The 25,708-nt window shown below is 39.2% G+C and overlaps 1 protein-coding gene across 4 annotated transcripts in view; it reads right to left on the bottom strand.

Moving 5' to 3' along the window:
• Positions 1–25,708, bottom strand: part of ASB11 (ankyrin repeat and SOCS box containing 11, E3 ubiquitin protein ligase) — a 26,079-nt gene continuing 371 nt past the window's right edge. Inside the window, exons 2-8 of one of the 4 annotated variants that reach the window (XM_014544303.1) lie at positions 24,839–25,074; positions 16,296–16,375; positions 12,358–12,465; positions 8,836–8,986; positions 5,402–5,536; positions 3,245–3,436; positions 1–562 (exon numbers count right to left, since the gene is read on the bottom strand). In XM_014544303.1, the coding sequence (XP_014399789.1) occupies positions 438–562; positions 3,245–3,436; positions 5,402–5,536; positions 8,836–8,986; positions 12,358–12,465; positions 16,296–16,375; positions 24,839–24,956 (909 nt within the window). In that variant the 5' untranslated portion in view covers positions 24,957–25,074 and the 3' untranslated portion in view covers positions 1–437. Of the gene's footprint in view, positions 563–3,244; positions 3,437–5,401; positions 5,537–8,835; positions 8,987–12,357; positions 12,466–16,295; positions 16,376–24,838; positions 25,081–25,708 lie in introns of those variants that run through there. The other 3 variants (XM_005871870.2, XM_005871869.2, XM_014544304.1) reach the window with 3 other exon arrangements.

Here is a 25,708-nt window from a genome sequence, read left to right as displayed (position 1 = left end):
TTATTCATAGAAGGAAAGAAAGGGGGAAAGAGGGAGGAAATAAATCACATTTTATAATATTCACATTCATCATAATCTTATTCAACCTGATTTACATGTATCTACATGATACTCAGAATGTTGACCCTTAGATAATTGAAGATCATGAGACTTCAAAAATAGCTTATTATTTTCACTCTACTTCATAGTTTTTTAAAAGTTTATACAACAAGTGGTAAAAAATGAAAGGTTTCTGATTGTCCCTTGGTTAATGAGAACATTAAACTAACCACGAGTTTCCACTCCCTACATGTTTCTGATTCATTAGGGACTTACTCTAACTGGCTTAGCTCATTTGATGATACTGAGAGGTTAACTGTTGGGCATCTACACTAAGTACCCTGCGTACAGCAGGCAACTACCTGATTATTTCTAAGACCTTCCATGGAGAGTTGGGACTACTGGTAGAGGAGGAATCTTTGCAGTGGCTCCGGTAGATGTAGCTTATGGATGCTTTGATGACACGCTCGACCCAAGCACTTTCGGATACATAGGCGACAGAGCTGGGAAAGAGCAGGTGGGCCTAAGGAAGGAATTAAAATGGTGTGAACTTCGTGCTAGTATGGCCAGGGTTGCTGAAACTTTCTAGAAGATTAAGAGAAGCTGCATCTGTATAGGAATTAGAAAGTGAGTTAGCAAACACTCAATACACCCAGGATTCTGGTTTATCCCTTAGACAGGGTCATGTTTCTTTAAGTTGAACCTCCAATGGTAATTATATTACCGATATTTAAGAATGAGGCTAACTAATATGACAAACCTACAGCCAACATCATACTCGATGGGCAAAAACTAAAACCATTTCCCATAAGAACAGGAACAAGACAGGGATGCCCACTTTCACCACTCCTGTTGGACACAGTACTGGAAGTGCTAGTCATAGCAATCAGACAGGAAGAAGAAATGAAAGGCATTCGAATTGGAAAAGAAGAAGTAAAATTGTCATTATTCACAGATGACATGATATTGTACATAGAAAACCCTAAAGACTCCATCAAAAAACTACTAGACTTAATAAATGAATTTGGCAATGTAGCAGGATACAAAATTACCACCCAGAAACCTATGGCTCTTGTATACACCAATAATGAACTCACAGATAGAGAAACTTTAAAAAAATCAAATCCCTTTTACCATTGCAATGACAAAAAATTAAGATACTTAGGAATAAACTTAACTAAGGAGGTAAAAGACCTATACTCAGAAAACTATAGGACACTGAAAAAAGAGATAGAGAAAGACATAAACAAATGGAAGAATATACCGTGTTAATGGATTGGTACAATCAGCATCATTAAAATGTTCATACTACCCAAAGCAATTTATATATTCATTGCAATCCCCATTAAAACACCAATGGCATATTTTAAAGACCTAGAACAAACTCTCCAAAAATTCATCTGGAATTAAAAAAGATCCCTGCACAGCAAAAGGAACCATCAACAAAACAACAAGAAAGCCCACTGCATGGAAGAACATACTTGCCAACGTTATCTCCTATAAGGGTTTAATCTCCAAAAGTTACAGGAAGCTCGTACAACTTAACAAAAGGAAGATAAACAACCCAATCAAAAACATGGGCAACAGACCTAAATAGACACTTTTTGAAAGAGGACATACAGAAGGCCAAGAGACATATGAAAACATGCTCAAAGTCACTAATCATCTGAGAGATGCAAATCAAAACAACAACAAGGTACCATCTCAGAATGGCTATCAGCAATAAATCAAGAAATGACAAATGCTGGTGAGGATATGGAGAAAAAGGAACCCTCATGCACTGCTGGTGGGAATGCAGACTGGTGCAGCCACTGTAGAGAACAGTATGAACTTTCCTCAAAAAGTTAAAAATGAAACTTCCATTTGACCTAGTAATCCCACTTCTAGGAATATATCCCAAGAAATCAGAAACATCAATCAGAAAGGATATATGAACCCCTATGTTAATAGCAGTACAATTTACCATAGCTAAGATTTGGAAACAGCCTAAGTGCCCATCAGCAGATGAGTGGATTAAAAACGGTGGAATATCTATACAATGGAATACTACGCTGCTATAAAAAAGAAGGAACTTTTACCATTTGCAACAGAATGGATGGACCTGGAGAACATTATGCTAAGTGAAATAAGCCAGTCAGAGAAAGATAACTATCACATGATCTCACTCATTTGTGGAATATAATGAACAACATAAACTGATGAACAAAAATAGATCCAGAAACAAAGAAACACCGAAAAGACCATCCAACATCAGAGGTTGGTTGATAAGAGATCAACCAAAGGACTTGTATGCATGCATATTAGCATAACCAATGGACAGGGACACTGGGGCAGTGGGGGCTTGTCCTTGGGGGTGGGAGTGGCTAGGGAGGGGTCGGTCCGGGGAAAAGGAGACATATGTAATATTTTGAACAATAAAAAAGAAGAAGGAGGCTAACCAGAGGCAAGTTAGAAATGAGGCATGTGGTCTAAAGGGAATTTGCTTTATTCATGTACCACATGTGCTAATGGATATGAGCTGAAGAGAAAAATGCAAATAGAAGCACTGGGCATGCAAGACCCTGAGACAGAACTGCAGAACAAGGAAAAACAGCCAAGTGGATGTCAGGAGGAAACCCAGCCTATATGGTCACAGATGCTGTATCAGGAGATATGCGGGGTGCCTGGAACTCAGGGTCCTCCTGTATTGTCTGGCTCTAGCTTCCCAGAAGGTGGTGGTGCCTGAGTCCTGACTCACACTTGGAGGGCACCCCCATTTTCACAAGGAGATCAGGATAAAGGACCCAACTCATTAAGACCCCGTTATAACCTGATCCTTTGTCTCATGGAGTCTCATGGAGTCATCATGCCTCTGACATTAAGCAGCTATGAGTCCTAAGGGCAAGTAAACTAATGAGAGTCCAAAATATGGTTGAGTAGGATGAATGAGCTTTGCGTTGGAATACTAGTTATACAGGGGCATTTGTAACATCCCATTACTTTGTAACCTGACTCTGTCAATAAAGATGTGAATGCCCTTTGGTTATAAGTGAATACATACAGCATATAAAATCCCACCTCAGCGATGCTAGGACTTTCCACCTCCTACAGTCACATCCAATCAAAAAGAGAAGAGGGAAAAGGTAAGAAAGCCTAGAGATTAGATAGAAAGGAGAGAGAGCAGATGCACTTAAGAAAGAGAAATGGACACCCAGCCATTCCTTACCTTCCAAGAGCAGGAGCGCCTGCTCCACTCTGCTTTTCGGGGCCGCCAGATCAAGTGCACTTTTTCCCTGAGCATTTCTGCACTTCAGGTTTGCCCCATAGTCTATCAGCAGGTGAATGACTTCCACACTGGACTGCTTCGCTGCAGCATGGAGAGGGGTGTCCAGCCAATGGCCGTGGTCAACACTGGCTCCTTAACAAAGCAGATGGCCAGATTTAACAATAAATGTTAAATGTAGAAACACAATGAGCCTAAAATATAGTAGCTGCATAAAGACATCTTAAATACCATGACAGTTTGACAAATAGTTAAAAATGTGACATAAGCCTAGAACCTTAGCAATGCCTATTAAGACTGTTTCAAAATATTTTGAAGAGCCCAGCCAGCATGGCTCAGTGGTTGAGTGTCTACCTATGAACTAGGAGGTCATGGTTAAATTCCCAGTGCCCAGGTTGCAGGCTTGATTCCCAGTAGGGGGTGTGCAGGAAGCAGCCAATCAATGATTCTTTCTCATTATTGATGTCTCTAACTCTCTCTCCCTCTTTGAAATCAATAAAAATGTATTTTAAAATATTTTGATGAGAAAAGTGAATTAAAATATTTTTAGTCATTTAAAATACTTTACTTACTCTTCCATATGAACTTTGTGACATATAGAATTACATATTTGAAACTCCTTTTACATAGAATTATTTTCTTTTTGGCAGAGAATAAAGCTAAGTTTATCTAGTAATTATATTATTCAGAGTTCACAAATAATATTTCGGAACTACTATAGGGAGTAGTATATGATGGCAGATAAAAAGAAAACACAAAAAATCTTGGAGAGAAAAATTCTTATTTAAAGGCTCTCACTACAATTTCCACCTTTGTGTCAATGGCCAAGTTGGGGAAATCTGTAAACAAATAATAGTTTCAAGACATTTTACTTTTCCCTAGACTCTCAGTTTCTGCACATGTCTTTTTTTAATTTTTAAAAATATATTTTATTGATTTTTTACAGAGAAGAAGGGAGAGGGATAGAGAGTTAGAAACATCGATGAGAGAGAAATATCGATCAGCTGCCTCCTGCACACTCCCTACTGGGGATGTGCCTGCAACCAAGGTACATGCCCTTGACCGGAATCGAACCTGGGACCCTTGAGTCCGCAGGCCGACGCTCTATCCACTGAGCCAAACCGGTTTGGGCTCTGCACATGCCTTTTAGATTTAAAAATATTACTGCCTCAGTCAGGTGGCTCAGTTGGTTGGAGCATCGCCCAGTACACCAAAAGTTTGGGGGTTTGATCACCAGTCAGGGCCAAAGAGAAGGCAACTGATCTATCGATGTTTCTCCCTTTCTCCCTTCCTCTCTCTCTCTAAAATAAATAAACATATTCTCAGGTGAGAATTAAAAAATCATTACTAGCTTGGGATGGTGTGGCTCAGTTGGTTAAACATCATCGCGTGTACAGAAAGGTCACCAGTTTGATTCCTGGTCAGAGCACATGCACAGGTTGCAGGTTTGATCCCAGATCAGGGTGCATGCAGGAGGCAACTGATTGATGTTTCTCTCTCAATCAACATTTCTCTCTCTCTCCCTCTCCCTTCTTCTCTCTAAAAAAAAAATCAATAAAAACATATTTTTTACAAATCACTAAATAAGCAGGATTGATCGTAAGTAGTCTATGGCAAATGTCTGTTGTTTTTACTATCCAGAATCTTCATAGTAACCACACTTAGATTTCCCCTGGGGAACCATCCTCTTGATTCCTAGTTCATATGTTGCAAATGAAGCCCAGCAACTGCAGTGTAGACTGAAATCTAGGGATAAGCCAATCAGTGTTGTATTGTATTCCCTTGGCCACCATAATTGGTTCAGACAAGGGTATGTGATTCAAAAAGAGCCAATGAAATACAATTGCTTTTTCCCCTGGGACTTAAATGGGAAAAAAGACTATTATACTCTCTTAAGACCACCAAGGAGACCCATACCAATTAAACAGAACGAATATCAGAGGAAGTAGATTTAAAAAACACAGATACTCATTCTCTGGAGTTCTGTTTTAAGCATTCAAACATTAAATGCTGCCAGATTTTGTCCAGTCTGACAAGAACTTTGTCTTGGGAAGTCCATGGTTAATAGGTTCTTTTAATGACAAGATTTCTGGAAGTTACCTAATTCTAGAAGTTTCTTCACACAATCTACCCTTTGGTGGGTGCAGGCCACATACAGGGGAGTTCCAAGCTGAGGCATTTCCTGATCAATATTCACGTTATTTGCCAGCAGAATCTCCATGCACTCTCTATGACCTGGTGGAACATAAGATAAACCTCACACGAGTAAAAAAAATATATATATATATCTATATTGACTATCCACAGAATTAAAGGATTGCTTATCTGGAATGGGCTTTAGAAATAATAGATGTTTTAAGCAGAAAAAAAATTTTTGAAGATCTTAGAAACCTCCAAAACTAAACTATTAGAAAGAGAAGCATGCCTATGTTTCCCCCATGTAATTCCTCTTTGCAGCCTTTGAGGTAGCTCCAACTAAACCAAGGGCTCCAAGGAGCAGAGCTGAAATCCTCTGGAATTAAGACAGCAGTTTACAAATAGAGGCTACAAGACCCAGAGGGGTAAATGACTCATCCTAGTATTACTCTGAAAAGCCAGGGCTCAAATCCAAGGCCAAGCCCTGATCCTTCTCCATTACAAGTCTCTCATTCACTTCTTCATCCATGCATGCAAGGTTGGGTATGATTGCACCATGTAGTAAAAGCTCCTTATTTTGGTTAACCTGGAAGATACCTATGAGAATTAATTTAAATGCACTTCCAAATTCAATGACTAGCAAGAACTTTGTACAAGTACTCTCCTAAGAGAGTTTTCCCACTGAACATGGTTAATTTGCAGCATATGAATGATTTTTTCAGGAGCAAATGTTTTTTCTCTTTGAAGATTTAAATGTTTCATTTAAAAAAATCTTATCATTGCTGATTAACTTAACCAAGATTTTCTTTACAGATAACATAAAAGTAAGTTTCACCTCAAACCTGCTTGATTTATCACAAATTCTGAGTTATGTGCAAATATGCATTAAGATATACAGATAAGGATTCTGTGGATTCAAACTATTTACTTGTTCACATAAGTAAATATTAAGCCTGGATGATAACATCAATATGTCAAAGTATTGTCCCAGACTGACCAAGCTTGTTCATAGAGGTTTAACGCTGTTAAGAATCTAGAAATAATATCTAATCAGTACCTAAACCTGGCTGGTAAATACAGGATATCAAATAAACATCGTTGACTAATTCTATCCTTTTTAGAAGAAGAAACTGAGCCTAGTTTGAGTTAAATTTAAGTAATCTCAGGAAGTTTAAAAAAAATGAATAAAGTACATAAAAGTCAAATGATTATCACTACTGTAACAATATCTAAAAGTGAACTTGCTATTCATCCTTCCACTCTGTAGACATTGGTCCCTAACATGCTTTTGTGATACAGGAAAAAATATGTAGAGACATAGATACCAAGCACAACATATGTAACCATTTAAGCACTGCAGAATTATTTAAGTAATTGAAATCATTCCCAATAGTAATCTATTTTTAAATATTTAGATGAAATGCAAAGAATAGATTAATTTTTACTTCAAATCAATATTTAAAAATTTTAAAGACTTTTATATCATTTCCAAAATAGACTATTTCCCTACAACTTAAATAACTTACTTAAAGTTTGTGAAAGGGCCATCACCAGTTATTAATAAATAACTGTTTATTAAATATATATAGGACATCAAAACCATAGATACACTGAGATTTGGGTCTTTTTATTGAATTTATTGGGGTGACACTGGCAAACAAAATTATACAGGTTTCAGGTGCACAATTCCACGACACATCATCTATATACTGTATTGTGTGCTCACCACCACAAGTCAAGTCTCCATCACCATTTACTCTCCCTTATACCCTTTGCAACCTCCCTCCATCCTCCTACCCCCAGCGATCACCACATTGTTGTCCGTGTCTATGAGATTTCTCTCTCTCTTTATTTATTTTTTTGCTCAATCCCTCCACCTCCCCGACCCAGCCCACCCCTGACAGCTGTTAGCCTGCTCTCTATCTATGAGTCTGTATCCATTTTGCTTTGTAGTTCAGTTTGTCCATTAAATTCCACATGAGTGAAATCATATGGCACTTTTCTTTCGCTGACTATTTCACTTAGCATAATGATCTCCATGTCCATCCATGCTATCTCAAAGGGTAATACTTCCTTCTTTTCTACAGCACAGTAGTATTCCATTGTGTAAATATATCAATGTTTTCTAATCCACTCATCTACGGATGGACACTTGGACACTTCCAAATCTTGGCTATTGTAAATAATCCTGCAATGGACATTGGGTCTTTTGTATCATTTAAAGTAATCTACTCCAAAACAATTACCAAGTGACATGTTTAATAAATTGGGGCAAATATTTCACTATTGCCTTTTGAAAGAAAGACTTTCATCCCCAATTATACCAACAAAGGTCACTGTTCTACAGTGTTCTAATTTCTCCATTGTATTTTTTTCACTTTACACTAATATATATTTTTATTTTTAAAATATATCTTTATTATTAAAAGTATTACAGATGATCCCCTTTTCCCCCCATGACCCCTCCTCCCAACTCCCACCCACTCCCCATGCCTTTAAGACATTATTGTCTGTGTTCATAGGCTATGTCAATATGCATATAAAGTATTTGGTTAATCTCTTTCCTCCTCCACCTTCCCTCTGAGATTCCTCAATCTGTTGCATGCTTCCATGTATTCATTTTATTTCTGATCTCAATATAAGTGAATAATTCCACCACTGGGTAACCGAAATGTTGCTCTGTAAGTGTGACCTTTGACAAATGACCTTGGCCTTTCAATGGCATCTTCTTGTTCATGTTTAACCTATGCATATAACTTTTAAATTCCTTAATTTTATTCTTTCCCCTCATTTTAAAAGTAATGAGGACACAGGATTCTAGAGTCAACTTCGAGGATTCCAAAGTCATGCTTTTTAATTTTGCAACTTTTTTTTCAGTAATTAAGGACCTTAAAGTCATTAGCTCATCTAGAGTGTATTGCCTTTTGTGGACAATTACATTTAATCTTCCATTAGAGAGACTATCAGCCTTGGCTTTCAGACACTTTCATAATTTATTTTACGTTAGTGGTTGATATTTTATGGGCTTGGGGGATGAGATATTCTTTTCTAGTAAGGACAGAGACATAACCACAGTATGACTCATGGAAGTCACCTCTGCAGTCTTGACTGTACCAGTTGCCACCAAACACTAGTAAAGAGCCTCAAGAAAGGTCTGTCAAGAGAGTGTGCTCAGGAAATAGGACATCTGAGACATAAAGCCATTCCCAGGTTATAAGAAGAGCTGCTTCATGCCCCAGTGGTAGTTCATGAAGATTTGGGCCAATTGAAATTACTGCTGCAGAATTTCTAAGCTACACATAGTATACTGGTAAAGATCTAGGTGATCCTTACTACTGATTCTAGCAGACTGGAGCGAGTCCACCAATGTTTTGTATGTAATGTGATGTCTCACTTACCTCTCTTTACTGCCTCATGGATGGGGGAAGCCAGGTGCACTTCGAGCTGGGCCTTGGCTCCGAACTCCAGCAGCAGGTTGACGCATGCAGCACTGCCACTGCAGCAAGCACTGAAAAGGGGTGTGGCTCCATGAACCGTCACTGCATTGACCTAATGATGGGCAAAGAGAGACCCAGAGGATTTGCTATTTCTTTATCACCATTTCCAAGTTGCATTCGTATATATCTACCTGGAGAAACTTCTCGTGCTGGTGAATGAGTGAAGGAACTCTATATCATTACAGTATTATGTTATTTAGGCACTAGTAGCCTATCAACTCTCACCTCTATAAATAATATTCCAAATGGGGCAAAATAGGACAAAGCCTTTAAATGCATTTGTGGGTATTCCAGAGATTCTTAGGAGCCTCCTAATCATTGAGGAGCAGTCCTGTATGGTGGTTAAAAACATGGCCTACGGAACCATTAGTTTGGTTCAAATCACAGCGCTCTCTCTCTCTCTCTCTCTCTCTCTCTCTCCCTCCCCTCCCTCCCTCCCCCTTCTCCTCCATCCTCTCTTATTTGTTCAGAAACTTTGGTTGGGATACTAACTTTCTGTGCCTAGGTTTCCGTACATATAAAATGGGGATCATAAAAGAATGTGCCTTCTGAGGTTACTGGGCAGATTGAACTACTCTGTTAAACACTTGGAACATTGTCCGGTGCCTGGTAAACATTTAATAAACATTTGCAACAATAATTATTTCCACTTTTCATTAATATGGAGCTGACCTCCCTCTCAATCATGAACAAACGTGGCAGAAACCAAAAGTACTGGAGAAATCAACTAGTTTAAGGTCTCAAAATCTGTGCTTGCAAAAAAATATCCTCAGCAACTCCCCACACTTTGTCTTTCTTGCCACAAATTTCCTTCCTGGACTACCATAATCCATACAAATTACATATGCCAGCAGCGACTCCTAAAGAGATCATGACCAAGCCAATGGCACAAAGAAAATAGCCATTAACATGTTGTTTACAACCATCTCCGGGGCCTTCTAGGGACCTGGGAGGCACTGGGGAATGAGCATGGCTGGGAGACATCTTTGAGTATTAGCAATAGATTGGAAAGAATATCAAGGGAACAAGGAACTCTGGTGGGGAGGCTCTGACAGGATTGAAATGCAGGACAATAAGGGCTTGATGTCAAATCATATTGCCTCAACAACTAAGCATATATGCTTGTAATAATCAGGATCCTAAATTTCCTTGTTTCAGAAACAAGAAGTATTTTTCCTCAGAGCCAGGATAACCTCATTAAATTAGTAAGTTAAAGATGAGATGCTAAGATGGCAGAGATAGGCAAGGACAGGAAAACATGTGTGTTAATTTATACACTCTAGGGATTTCTAACCTATTTACATTTTTCCTAATAAATATTTGATGGAATTGATTTGATTTGTTTTCACTAAGTATCATCCTCTTCCTGAGTCCAGGAAATCTTCTAACTAGATTTCCTATGAGTTTCTCTTTTAGTTCAGGTCAGCAAATATTTATTGAGCATCTATTAGGTGCCAATGTTTTTAGAAACAAAGATAAGAAAATTGCCTCTTGTTGAATAGGTTGAATTCTACAAGAGAAGACAAACACAAAAAGTGATCTTTTTGATACAACATAAATGCTTTAGATCACTATAGGAACAGGACAAAGGAGAGCATAGACGTGGGAAATATTTAGGAAGTAAAACCAGTAGGATGTTGTGATTAATTACATGAGGAGATAGAATAAATAGGATGATTCCCAATTTGGTGCTTGGGAAACAAGGAATATGTTTCATCTGGTCTCTGAGGCTGAGAATCCAAGAGAAGGAACCAGTCCCCAAAGGAAGAATATGATAAGCACAGTTGCAGATGCACTGAGTTTGAGGTACCCATGGGACTGACAATTTTGAGGAATTTTCTACTGATGGACCAAGTTTCTCTTATTCCATCTGTCATTCTGATTTAAATGTTAAATAATATTTATTGGCTGTTTCCTCATAATATTGCCAAAGGCAAGGGACCATGTCTTACTCTTTTCTTTGTCTCCCACAGAACTTCCCAGAATTGTACCAGCAAATACTCCTATGTTGTCTGATATTTCCCACCCACAATCTGCCTGTGACTCCAGTCATTCAACTTGAAAGGAAATGGCCTGCCCCCAACCTTGCCCTAGCCATTACATGTGAGTTGACTAAGAGTACCTTAAGGAAACACTACCTAATGGAAATACACAACCACTATGGCATCAGGAAAATCAGTTTGCCCACAGAAAACCCTGATATTCAGTTCTACATGTAGAAACCCAACTTCCATATAAAATCTTAAGAAAATCTTCGTTAAGTGCTTAAAACATTACAGCTCATGAAGCAAAGAATTCAAAGACTTAGTTTAAAAATAAAATGATCAGGAAAACAGTATTGGGCAACTAAATGTCATTGAGATTTTCAAACGGTTTTATACTTCTATTCTGGTATCTAATTACATACAGCACCTGAATCACTCCTTGAAAAAAAATGAATTTAAAAATAAGATAAAGTCAGGGGTGTATGGTAAATGGGAACATGGGCCCCTTCTCATGCTCCAACTCTCCCTCCCACTCTGTGGGAAACAAAGAGAAGGCCATCAGTAAGCAGACTGTAAGACCTTGGGAACCTAGCCAGCTCCTCAGTCAAGAAAACAACTAGCAGTTTTTATCTCACACAGCCTGCGTGAAAAAAACATCCCCCTCCTCCTGCATGCCCTATTTTTCTCTGGTTTCTGTACTGGGTGGTGATGGAACAATAGCCCCTTTTCCCCCACCTCCCCACCCCCACCCCCTGCTTCTGTGCAGCCACCCATGTCTTTCACAGCCAGTCCTCTGGATTATTTCTTTGGGAATCCAAGAACAATACAATGAGGTTTTCTGGGACCTTAGCACTGTGCGTAACAAGGGGGAACACTTCATAAATTATATAAATGTCTAACCACTATGCGCACACCTGAAACTAATATAAAATAATATTAAATGTCAACTCTAACAGAAAAAGACTGTTTAATTATATAATTAAAAAATAAGATAATGTTAATTTTGTAGTTTTTTTTCACTGTACTATTTAGTAAAAGCTCATTCACTTTAATAATTTTGCTCAAAAAGTAGTTGTTGGTTTAGGGTTTTGAAGTAAAGGTGGGTTTCTTTGTTATTCTTTTAAAATATGTTCTTTCCATGTTTTACAATAAATTTTCCAAGATCAGTTTTCAAATTACTTTAGTTCAAGTTGATTTTTTAAAAGGCAACATAACAATTTTGAGATTCCTGTGAATTACCTCATCTGAATGTTCACACATGGACATAGAGGCTGAAGAGAGTATCAAGCAGTGGTGTCTTCTTGATCATGTAGAAATACAGATCAAGATGGGGACAGACCTGCACACCCACAGCAGGTAAGCAGTCTGGAAAGTCATGTCTCAGACAGTAGTGCCTGCACTTAGGTAGACAGACCTGCAAGGCAGGAGCGGTACGCACCTTTGCACCATTTTCCAATAAGGCTTTAGCACAGGCAACATGACCTCCAAGGCACGCCTCATGGAGGGAAGAGACCCGGTTAATTGTCACGAGGTTCACATTGACACCCTAAAATTTGGAGAGAAGTGGGTTAAAGGTTGCATTAGCCATAGCAATGAAAGCAGTGTTGTTGGACATGTTTTTATTGGCCTATGGGATAATACAGAAAGGAGAAGAGGCCATGACCAAGGAATCTAAATATGGCATTGGGGGCCTTGAATTCATTTATTCACCAAATGCTAATTCAGCATTCTGTTTATGACACAGATCTCTCTCCCTCAAGAGCCTAGTGGAGAAACAGAAATCGGGGGGAAAGCAGAAATATATTGCTATACAGGACGCATGTTCATATTTCAATTGGGAGCACAGGGTATATCCTTGAATCTGGCTTGGAGAGTAAAAGAAACCTTCACATATGAAGTAGTATTTAACTGAGACTTGAAGCATAAAAAATTTCAAGCTAGGAAGGCAAGGGAGGGGAGGGAGGAGGGAGGGAGGGAGGGAGAGAGAGAGAGAGAGAGAGAGAGAGAGAGAGAGAGAGAGAGGGAAGTTGACCCTTAAACAATGCAGCAAGTAAGGACCCCAACCCCACACAGTCAAAAATCTGTCTATAACTTGACTCCCCCAAAACTTAACTATTAATAGCCTATTATTAGCCGGAAGCCTGATAGCATAGTTGATTAACACATACTTTGTATGTTGTATGTATTGTATCCTGTATTCTTACGATAAAGTAAGCTACAGAAAAGAAAATGTTATTAAGGAAATGATAAGGAAGAGAATATACACTTATAGTACTGTAATCAAATTGGGAACAGAAAGATGACCCCCTACTTAAGAGTAGAAAGTAAAGTTGGTGGTGATTCCAGGACTCATATGCCACAACTCCACTGAGTCCGGAAGTCTTCAGTACCAGGGTTGGGGGCCAAGGGTTTGTCCTAGCCCATCTCCTCACCCAGCTCCCAGCAGCTATGCCCAGTCCTAACACACAAACCCTTCCATACTGCCATGTTCACCTTCCTCGTCTTGGAGTCCAGGTGACAGAGGACAGGATCAGCCAGCTGCTGCCCAACTCTGACTTCATGCCCTGATTTTAACTTGGCCCTTACCATTTCCCCCCAGGATTACCACTTTCTATATGTGAAAAGAATTAGGTCCTTGGCTGATCCTTCCCAGCTGAGTTGTTTTTGATCCTCTGCCTTGTAACTGACCTGCTGAAAGCCTTCCAACCCTGGTGCATGACCCTGAACCCAAACCCCAAGCGAAGTACCCACCACCTCTTGACAGACCTCCATGGTGCTGCCTGTCCCTTTCCACTATTGCCTATCCCTTCATCTTAGGGGTTCTCTATGCCTCCTTAGTCCTGCCCATTTTCATGTCCTGAATATGATATCATTACTCCAGAGCTGTGCTATAGATTTCAAGTTGAGTATCAAATACAACTTTAAAAGTCCCCTTTCCTTTTCCCATATTATATGTTTTCAAGAAAAGAAAAACAGACTAGTCCACAAGGTGGCAGCTATGTGCTAGAAAAAACAAACAAACGGATCAGTGCAAACTCAAAATCCCTGAAATTATAAAAATGTAATGCTGAGCAGGCCTGAAAGAATATTGAGAGTCAATCACCTTCACCGTGCATGAGAAATTGGAGAAGCAGAAAGTTGAAATTATTAGCAAGACTTGAGGCTCCCCAGCTGGCGGTGACAGTGGTGTGAATATGAGGAGCTCCTGATTCTTAGTTGAATGTTTTACAGAACACCACACTATCTTAATGTAAAATAAAATTGAGTAATACACTTTGGCTAGTGAGTAAAAGCAAGGAAGTGATGTGTACTGAGGAAAAATTGAACTTCTCTATGAAGAATGCTCCCTAACATGTTTAAGCACACTACAGAAAACAACATGCTTATGAAGTATAGTTAAAAATACATGCTCAGTGCAACATGGGATCCTGGATTGGCTCCTGGAAGAGAAAATATACACTAATGGGAAAAACTGGTGTTAATCTAAATAGTCTTTAGTTTAGCTGATGGCATTGGATCAATGTTGATTTCTTATTTTTGACTAAAGTACCACAGCTATGTAAGATGTTAACACTAGGGAAAGTTGAGTGAATATGGCATTGGGGGCCTTGAATACCCTTCACTCAAGGGTATTTGGGAACTCGCTGTACTATCTTTGCAATACTTCTTAAAAATCATTCCAGCCCTAGGCAGTTTGGCTCAGCAGTTAGAGTGTGGGCCCTTGGACTGAAGGGTCTTGGGTTTGATTCCAGTCAAGAGCACATACTTCGGTTGCAGGCTTGATCCCCTGTCCCAGTCAGGGCATGTGTGGGAGACAATCAATTGATGTGCTTCTCTCACATCAATGTTTCCCTCTGTGTGTGTCTCTCCCCCTCCCTTCCATTCTCTCTCTTAAAAAATCAATGGAAAAAATATCCTCAGGTGAGGATTAACAAAAATAAATCCAAAAATAAGTGTATTAACAATACTAATAAAAGTATTAAAGTGGGAGCCTGAGAGAAAGAAGGTAGATATAAAACTTTTTTCACTGTAGACCTTTCTTATATCATTTTAATTTTGTACTGTGTGAATATATTACATATTAAAATAATCAAATCAAATATAAAGTGCTTAAAAATAAATAAGCAAGTGATAAGATGAAGTATAAAGCCCATTTGATAATTACAGGCAGTTTGCTTTTTGCCTCTACTTTCTTAAGAACTAACACAACTCATAAAGGAAAGAATAAAAAAGGCACACACGTGCACACACACACACACACACACACACACACACACAGAACACTGTGCCCAGCTGTTTAAATTTAAAATGGTAAGGAAGCCAGGTTTGGTGTTAGCTAGAATGTGGAAAAAAGATTAAATGATTGGCCTCCTCTGTACACACACAGATGCTAAAACAAAGCCAATGGAGCGTACACACTTTCACTCATTTCACAAATATTTACAAGGCCACTATTCATTGTTCAAGGGATACAGTCATAAATAAAGTAGCCTTAATAACTAAGACTTTAATAATTCTTCCCCAAGGAGAAGATTTACACGATTGTCCATCTATTTTAATGTTTGCTCTTGAAGTAGTGGTGTATTGCTGGGGTGGGCAGCCTCTAAGATGGTTCCCAGTGATCCCTGATTCTAGTACTGGCTCACTTGCATTATCCCTTGAGTGTGGGCTGGATTTACTGACTCACATCCAATGAAGAGAATATGGCAGAAGTAATGAGATGTCACATTAGACCTCCTTCTTAGACACTCTCGTGCTCTCTCCTAGGGATGCCAGCTGCCACCTCATCATGCAGGCATCCCATGGAGAGGCCCACGTGGCAAGGAATTGAAGCTGACAAGCAACCACATGAGTGAGGTTGGAAACAGATCCTCCCCTGGTTGAGCTATGAGATAACTGCAGCCCTGGCTGCAACTTCACAGCCAGAACCACCCAGCTAAGCTGCTCCTTGGCCAACAGAAACTGTGAAAATCTAAGTGTCTGTTGTTTTCAGCTCCTATGCTTTGAGGTAATTTGGTACACAGCAATAGCTGACTAATGCAACTTCAGGGCTGCTGCTACTAAGGCACATGGGAGAATTTAAGGTGAGTTAGTGCAACATAAATTTGAGGGCATCCCCCATCAGCTTCACAGGGAAACTTCCTATGAGATAAGAAGAAGGCCCAGAAGGGGAAGGATGGAACTGGGCAGAAAATGAGCCAGTTTCCCAAGAATAGAGAGGCAGGACAAACAAAAAGTGAGCTGTATGAGGATACATACCCCTGAAATGGCTGTGCTGGGACCCAGCAAGCAAACCCCCTGCTACAGACAAAGCTGATAAAGAAGGATGCTTGCTTATAGCATAAACCCAAAGGATCCAGTCTTCAGTTTACTTACCTGTGCAATTAACGTTTTAAGGGCCAGTAAGCGCCCCTGGGCTGCAGCTTCATGAAGTGGGGACCGATCAGCCCAGCAGTCTGAAACACAAATCAAACTCATTGTCAAGGTCTGGAGTCTTCTTCCTGCAGCTCATTCATGCCGCCCACCCACTGTGAAAGGAGGTTTGGGGGAAGAGGAGGAAAGCTTGTACCAAGCAGCAGGCCCTCTTGTCAGTCACTTTCAGGGTGACAAGCCACTGAGTGTATAGCCCATTAGTTTGTTGGTGGGTGCAGAGGGAGAGCACAAACTCTCTCTGGCTTTTGCGGGGGGGGCAGTTTTATCAAGCAATCGATGTAGTCTAGTGCTTGAATCAATAGTTTTAAATAAAGCAAATGGAAGGGCCAAGCTGGACAATGAACTTCCTCAGTTTCATCTTTCCCCTGCCTCTCACCCTTACCTCTACCCTAAAGACTCAACAGCTTATCATGTACCATGAAGGAGACTCTAGTGGGTCAGGGAAAATGGTCTTGTTCTAAATTCCTTAGGTAATTGTCTGTTTCATTTTTGGAATGAAGCATATCTATCATCATAATGCAGGATGTCCTTTTTCAGGTGACATAAGTTTTTCCCTAAACAGCTTTGTTGGGGGCAGTTGACTGTAATGGCTAAGCTTGGGGCCAGTGGAGCCACACTGCCTGGGTTAAAGTTCTACCTTAACCACTTTCTCTGCCAAAATGGGCAAGTTACTAAAATTATTTGAGCTTCAATTTCCTGATCTATAAAATGAGGGTATAGTAGTCTAGTATTTAGCAAGTGCTCTGGTCTCTCAGTAGGCCAATAATATACACCCATGATGGTATATTCTCAAAACAATTTACTAATAAGTACATATGGTAAGACAGTGCTCTAGAGAACAGCTTCAGAACTGCCTTAGAAACATATTTCTCTTGTAATTGCTCGTCAGCAAACAAGACTAACCAGCTTACATGTGCATTTAAGATGTAACCCTCTATTAAACATGCCAAAGGGCAATCAATCATCTATTGCAGAAGAAAACCTATTCTGGTTTGCAAAATTTGGGCATTCTTCAAATTATAACTGTGCTCTTCAAACACCGAGTAGCAGGTAATAAAAATTTGGATTTAACACAAAGGGTCCATCTTATCAACCTTTCCTAGGTGATCCTGATGGTGTAGGGAGGGCAATGAGGGGATAAGCACACATATGTAATACCTTAATCAATAAAGAAAAAAAAAGAATTAAAGAAAGAAAAAAAAGAATTCTGGTTTCCCCATACCTGCAACCTTGGCAGAAACAATCCCACCGAAGATGGAATGAATGTGAATTTGAGGCCTCAGAGACAAAATAAACTTTTCCAATTGATGAGAAGCAGGGCTATAAACAGTTCAGTAAGCTCTCTTCTTAGGTTGAAACTCAGTTTTTATCTCCTTTAACCCTTTAGGGTATAAATAGAAGGAAAGCTAGAATGAACTCTATAGGGTTGGATTGAAATTGTAGTAATTGGTATGAAAATGTGACTGTGTGTGTGTATGTGTGTGTGTGTGTGTGTGTGTGTATTATATGTATGTGTTTATAGATGTGTGTTATAGGGTTCCTTGGAGAAATGGCTGAGTCCAGGGCTGGACCAGGAAAAATGTAAGATGGGCCTCAAATACCTTCCCAGAAAGTATGGAAGTGCTCAATTAATGATGGGATATGTCAAAAAGACACAGAAGCTGGCTTGAAGGGGCTTCCACTAGCCAAATATGGAACGATATGAACATCAAAATAAATAGTGACACTAAGTGATACTTAGTGATACTAAGAGATTAAATAATAATTTAATTCCTATTAATAAAATAGGAATCTATAATTTCTCATTAATTTATTATATAAATTGCAAGAAGAGAAAGTTCTTTCTTAGAGTAAAATTCCAACTCATAAATGTAGAAGAAATAATAGAATCTGCCTCAAATTATCTCCCCATAAAATAATTACCAGTTATAAAAGGACAGAGGTAATTTTACAGTAAAACAAAATTGTGGAAAGCACCCTACCTAGGGGATTGAAGTTAACATCAGAAATGATGGAAACAAATTGGCCGTGTGCCATCTGATGGAACACAATGAGCGACATCATGTACCATGGCAGGAATGCAGTGGAAAGAATACAGCATGGCTCTGTGATATTCCTGCTCAAAAACGCATAACCTGAATCTAATAGGAACACTGTGAACCAACTCAAACTGAGGGACATTCTACAAAATAACTGGCCTGTAACCAGTCCGAAGAGGGACTGACAGACTGTTCCAGACTGAAGGAGGCTAATGAGACGCAACATCAAAAGGCAAGATGTGTACCTGGATTAGAGCTTTTTGTTATCAGGGACATTAGGACAGTTGGGAAAACATTAATAGGGTCTCTGTGTGAAGTGGGAATTCTTTGTACCACTCGTAACTTTTCTGTCATTTTGAAATAAGTTTCAAAACAAAAAAGTGTGTGTGTGTATATATATAATATGTTATATATAAATAAAATCATTAGTGTTTCCATACTCCACATATGTGTAATGTTTTTATAAAACACAAAAACAAAACAAAACAACAACCAAAAAAAAACAGCCCAACAGGTGTGGCTCAGTGGTTGAGCATCGACCCAGGAGATCAGGGTTCGATTCCTGGTCAGGGCACATGACCAGGCTTGCAGGAGGCAGCTGGTCGATGTTTTTTTTCTCTCTCCCTCTCTCTCTAACAATCAATAAAAAATCATATTTAAAATCTACTTTGAAAAAAAAAAGATATAATTGTTTGCATCTCCACTTGTTCCTGAGTTAATTAAAAGGTAATGAATGGCCCTGGCTTGTGTGCTCAGTGGTTAGAGCATCGGCCTGCACTGAAGGGTCCTGGGTTTGATTCCTGGTCAAGGGTACTACCTGGGTTACAGGTTGGATCCCCACCCTGGTCGGGGTACATGTGGGAGTCAACAAATTGATGTGTCTCTCTCGCATTGATGTTTCTCTCTCTTCCTCTCTCTCTCCCCCTTCCTCCTTCCCGCCACTATCTCTAAAAATCAATGGAAAAAAATTAGGTGAGGATTAACAACAAAATAAAAAAGTTAATGAGTGGAGTATTTTTAAATCTCTTGGACATTTACTTATAATTTGCATAAACTGAGAATGAGATAATGGATGCATCCTCAATTGGTCAGTCTTGGTTTTCTTCTAATACATCTCCATATCATCAATATGAAGCACACTTCATACATGTTACACGTTGCCCTCTAGCCTAACTGCTCTTGGAAATGGACACCGGCACTAGGGTTTCGAGGACAGTCTTCACCCCTGGACGGTAACACAGCACCCTGACCAATGAAAGAAGCAAACCCACAGCCATTTGTTATTCTTTTGTTCTAACAATAGCCAGTCAACCACAGTCACCTAAAGGTACTCTAATATTTGATTCAAAAATAAAAATAAGATTTAAGTGGTAACTCACTATTATTAACTTAGGATATCAACATAAAATGGCTTTGTTATTTGTAAAACTTGCCTCCAAATGGGCTGTGGTGTCGTCCCCATTCCCGGGAAGCAGGAACCATTGCCACATCTGCATCTTATTTCTAGTGACTTTGCTACTCATCAGTCCCATAAGACCTGCTCTGTGCACACAACCTAGAGAGTTCTCACAAACCTAATGTTGAGTGAAGGAAGCCAGGCACAAAAGAGCGTGTACAGTGTGATTCCTTTCTATAAAGTACACAAAAGGGCCAAACTCACCTTGGGTATCAGGATTGCAAAGTACCCTGAGGAGGGGCAGGGGCTGAGTGGAAGAGGGCCTGGTGCGGACCATGCTGATAATATGCAAGTTCTTGCTCTGGGGAGGTGGTAGAGCTGATTGTGTCTGCTTTGTGAAAATTCGTCCAACTGTTCGCTTAGGATTTGTGCACTTGTCTGTATTTACATCCGACTTCAATGAAGATTTTAAAATGACCAGTTTTTAAATGACCAGCTGCACTCTGCTCCTCTGCCAACTCCCAGGCAGGGTATGGCCCTCTCTGCAGCCCCAGCAGCTGGAGGTAGAAAATCAACATGTTCTCAAATATGTCTGCGCTTTATTCTTCTAGGTGCCAGCCCATCTGGCATCTTAGGAGTAGGGAGAACTGAGGGACAGAGAAGATGTCTTCCCAATTAACAAAGAATAGGCTGGTCCTTCTCACTGGGCTTCAACAGAAGGTCTCAACCCCAGGCTCCTTTCCTATGTACTGGCATTTGACCACCTCTCCTAGAGTCCACCATCAATGCAGCATCCTCTGATGCCTCTTACTCCCATCCCGTGCTTTTGAGGTTGTGGCAAGCCTGTGGGGCCATCACCCATGCCATCAAGAAAAAAAGAATAGCAGGTTTTCCTGGGTTTCTCTCTCATCCACCACTGCTTTCCAACTCTATTCCCCCAGTTGGGTAGAACAGGGGGTAGTTCAGTGAGTTATCTGAGCAAACTTCTAATCTGAGAGTAAAATACCAGGCTCCCTCCTGGAGCTGGCATCCTTTGGCTTTCAAGAGAGGAGGGAAGAGCCTGTGTCATGAACTGGGGCACCCCCAAATGCACAACTCCCTTGGCCCCCATGAAGAGATTTCACTTCTAGTAAGTGGGAGAAATAGGCCTAAAATCCACAGTTTGAGATTTCAGAACACACCCTGTTCTGGTTTTAAGAACCACTGGTCTTTAAATTCTGCCTGTCCTCATGATAGATTGACTTGTCTGGAGTGCTTTGCTAATACCCACCTTCTCACTATAGATAATGTGAATTAAACCAATCGTATCACCTTAAATATAGAAATAACTTTTGTTTCCAAACTGAACACAAAACCACTCTCAAGGAAGTCACCTTTCCAATCACATTGTTCTCCAGCACTTGCTCAGATCTTGAAGAGTTTTTTCACAAAACCCTTTTCCAGAAAACTCTGCCAAGGTGGGCTCTCTTGCTTTCTAACTCTTATTCCCAACACTCAGTCTCTCACTCTTATCATTCCTGTTTTGCAAATTGGAGCTAATTGTGAGAAATTAAGGATAAAAGTTATTTGGCAGCTAGGGAGTTTTTCCATTCCTTTCAGGAAATATGCAACCAAGCTCTCCAAATAAATGAATGCTTAAGTAGGAATCAGTCACTCTCTTCTAAGACAGTCTATTTTTACTTATGTGGCAGAATGCCTGCGTCACAGGGCTGCAAGCATGTTATGAGGATAGTTTACTCTACAGACATGTTTACTTGTTCCTGACGAGGCGTATGGAAAATGTTCAAGTACTTTTTCACTCCCCTCCCCCTTTGACTTTTTCTCAGAATATGATTTATATCTCTACTTCCAAGACTCTGAATAACAATTTCATGACAAATTTCAAAACCATAGATTTCAATAACAAAATTGGTTCAGATGGAATACAGTTGCCTGAGTTTCAAGTGTTCAAGATAAAAATCAATTATTATTTTTGAAAGTTTTTGCAAAAATTCCAACAAGTACTTGAGATGACTGGGTGTGTGTGTGTGTGTGTGTGTGTGTGTGTGTGTGTAGGTTAATCCTCACCCAAGGATATTTTCCCATTGATTTCTAGAGAGAGTGGAAAGGAGAGGGAGAGACAGAGAAACACAGCTATAAGAGAGACACATCAATTGGTTGTCTCCTGCATGTGCCCCGAATGGAGCCTGGATCGAGCCTGCAACCAAGGTGCATGCCCTTGACCAGAATCAAACACAGGACCCTTCAGTCTGCTGGCCACTCTATCCACTGAGCCAAACCAGCTAGGGCTGGCTTGTTATTTTTTTTAAATATAAGCATCTGGTTATAATATCTAGTTCACATGAAACAATCTTTATTCCCTTTAGTCAAGTCCCAAAATCATATGAAGTAATATCTTCTCCTGCAGCATTTATCAAAGGAAAGAAAATCCTAAAGGAATTTCAATTTTGAACCAAAATATAGGCAAGGGCCTAGTGAAATTAATGATATTTTAAGCAACACAAAAGTAATTATAGCCCTAACCGGTTTGGCTCAGTGGATAGAGCGTCGGCCCATGGACTGAAAGGTCCCAGGTTCGATTCCAGTCAAGGGCATGTACCTTGGTTGCGGGCACATCCCCAGTAGGGGGTGTGCAGGAGGCAGCTGATCAATGTTTCTCTCTCATCGATGTTTCTAGCTCTCTATCCCTCTCTGTAAAAAATCAATAAAAAATATTTTTAAAAAAGGTAATTATAAAAAAAAACATATAATAAATTTCCTGAGATACCTAAGATATTATAATATAATTGAGTTTAAATGCACTCTCTTTAGAATACTCAGCTCTGGTCAGGTGAACCACAGTCAATGAACATCTTTTTGTTGTGTGTTAGAAAGAAGTTTCCTTTGAACCTTTTAGGAACAGGCGAGCTGAGTTAGGTGACAGGTGGGGAGGCAGAGTCCCTACTGAGGACTGGTTGTCCCAACTTGGGAAAGCCAGCAGGCACCTGTGATATGTAATCACTCAATGGTGGTTGAGCCAAGGCTGAGGAAACAAGAATAGAAAGCTAGATAGAAGATAATGTAAGAATGTACCAAATGCAGGAAAATCCTGTCCAAATGGGAAAAATGAGTCAGATTGATGAGTCTGGCCGAGGCATGGCCATGAAATCAAGGTCAGTCCTTTTAATTTAGAACAAGGACAACTAATTTTAAGATTAACACTTAAAATATAATCAATATTTTAGCTTAAAACAGCCCTTTAAAAAAAACAAAAAATACAATAATTGTATAATATCTTATCTACCATTATATAAAAAAAAAAAAACAAATTCTAAAAAGCAAGTTTCCCCAAGGTTGACCCAAACTCCTTTGGCAGCAGAACATGGCCAAGACTCAGGTTAAGCAACTTATTTTTATATTTTTACTTGGTGTGAATATTTATATGTTCACTATAGAAATATCAAAATGTTTGACTATGGGAGGCAGCTCCAGGCCCTGCTGGGGGTGCTATGTAATATACACTATACACTCTATGTAATCTTTCTAGTATCCCCCCAAACTCCTGAATCCTATCTGGTCCAAGGGTTGTGAAAACACATTATCAATCTGTATCTATACTTTATTTTTATCAACTTTGATGACCAAGTTGCTGGACTTAAATACAGCTCCAATTCTGGCCAAATTAGCAAATGCTGAAAAATCATGCGCCACATCTCTCCGGAGAAAGACAGTACCTGAGGAAAATCTATGGGCTGAAGGTGGGATCCAGTGACCTGTCTGGTGCTCTAGATGTAATGTCAAGGGCCAATGACAATATTTCAAAATATATATATATGACAAACTACACAAAGCAGCCTGACAAGAGCAAAATAAAATAAGCAACCATAGCTCAACTCAATCCTGACGAGTTATATACAAATGTAATCACTTAAACCATAAAGACATTGAGTGATGTATTCCAGAATAAGAAATAAAAATAACTTTCCCCAAAAGATTTTACAAAGGAAAAAAAGATATTTAATAAGAGAGATGATGCAAGGTGCTGTTTCCAAAAGAAAGAATGCCAGCACCTACAACAGGTTCAACTGTGTCCTGGCTGAGTTTTTTCCTGCCCTCCCTTGTTTTTGACAGCAATTATGATAATGTACAGGAACATAATATGCTATTGAAATAAAAAAATGTAACCTTCCTCAGACTTTGCTAATTTAATTAGCCAACTTCCTAATTAAATGTTACATATTTTCCCAACAAACATTAGACCAATGAACAGCAAAGGCAATTTCAGGTTCGAGTTGAACCCTAACACAAAATTTTGTTCTTGATTTTTAAGTGTCAAGCATCTGACTGTTAACAATATCAACAGAAAACACACTGTTAGACTTTTGCAAAAACCACTGTTTCTAGCATGTTACTACCTGTATTATTATAGAAAGCCTTATTTTACCAAATATGGGTATACTCTCTACTATGTTCATAAGTGCCATTCCCCCTTTTCTCTCTCTCTCTCTCTCTCTCTCTCACACACACACACACACACACACACACACACATTACCTTCCTCAGACTTTATATATATATATATGAAGGAAATTAAACTGATAAATAAACATGCACTCTCCTCTCTGCTGCCTCTGGTTAATGATAACTGAAAAATACAGTTTTAAACACTATGCTACTTACAAATTAAATGAATATAATCCTAGGACCTTGAACAAATATATTTCAGCTAAAGAATAAATGAGCTCAATTGAAGAGGTTTATATTGTGGCCCCAGACTTAAACCATGCTTATATAGATTCTATTATAAAACCCTTCTAAGAGTGTACTCAATTAAGGGTCACAAGGACAAAAATAATGCACACAAGCAACAGAAAACATTTTAACGCTCTTACCAACAATGACTTTGTTGGACTTTAACTAATTTAAACCATGAGGATGATGTAGCTATGAGAACATCAAAACTGTTACTGAAACGTTTAAACAGCCCCTGCCCAGATTTACAAATTAAATTACAAAAATAGCTTTTTCAGATCATGCTAAGCTTGAAACTAAAGGGAGTTTAAGCAACATACCTCCCTGAAATGTGTGACAAATGTAATCCCCAAAAGAAACCTCTTTCCACACTCCGGGCCTTCTGACACTTCCTGAAACTTCAACATTCTTCTCATTTTCCCCAGTTAATTGAAGCATTCTGATGCTTCGTCTTTGGAGGTCTTATTTCCTTGGATAAGACTGCCGTTATCTAATGTCTTCAAAGTCATTTAGTGTATTCTAATCACAAAGCGCCGGTCTATTTTGAACGAGAACCCTAGATGCAAATAGAAATGGATACTAGATAAAGACTGATGTAATCCTGGAACCCTACGAACACTAAAAACACATAGGGAAATTCCATACTGTTTATGAATAAATACTCCTCTATTAAGTGAGGATCCTGGCAGGGACGAGGATGTCTGATTCATTTACTTTTGTAGCATCTCACTACAATTAAGTGGATCATTACACTAAGTTCTACAAAGCAGGAGACTTCAAAATGTTTTACCTCGATGTTGGCATTTCATATAATAACCTTTGTTTGCAATGCTTTGCATGGTACTGAGTATAAATGGGTTTAGTAAAAGGTTTTTCCTTATAGTGACAAGTGGCTAATCAATTCGGATTGCAAATGACAGCACCAAAATAAATACAGCTTGCCACATTTGCTGCTTTAAATCAAATTTCTTGGTCATTCTATTTCCTGAGGAAACTCAGGTTTGTTAAAGTGCATTGTTAAAATTTGATTAAAATATTAAAGACAATAATCCTAGATAAGTAATTCTTTAGGTTAGTAGAAATAAGGTTTCTCAAAATACTTTCAGAAAGCCACTACTTTAATTACTTCTTAAGTAGTAACTCTTAACTGAAGAACTAACTTGCAAAAACTAAAGCTGAAAATAATTCAC

The sequence above is a fragment of the Myotis brandtii genome, unplaced genomic scaffold, assembly GCF_000412655.1.
Source record: "Myotis brandtii unplaced genomic scaffold, ASM41265v1 scaffold359, whole genome shotgun sequence".
NCBI classification, from domain to species: domain Eukaryota; kingdom Metazoa; phylum Chordata; class Mammalia; order Chiroptera; family Vespertilionidae; genus Myotis; species Myotis brandtii.
Note: the sequence above shows the minus strand (reverse complement) of the source record. Positions and strands in the feature narration are given on the sequence as shown.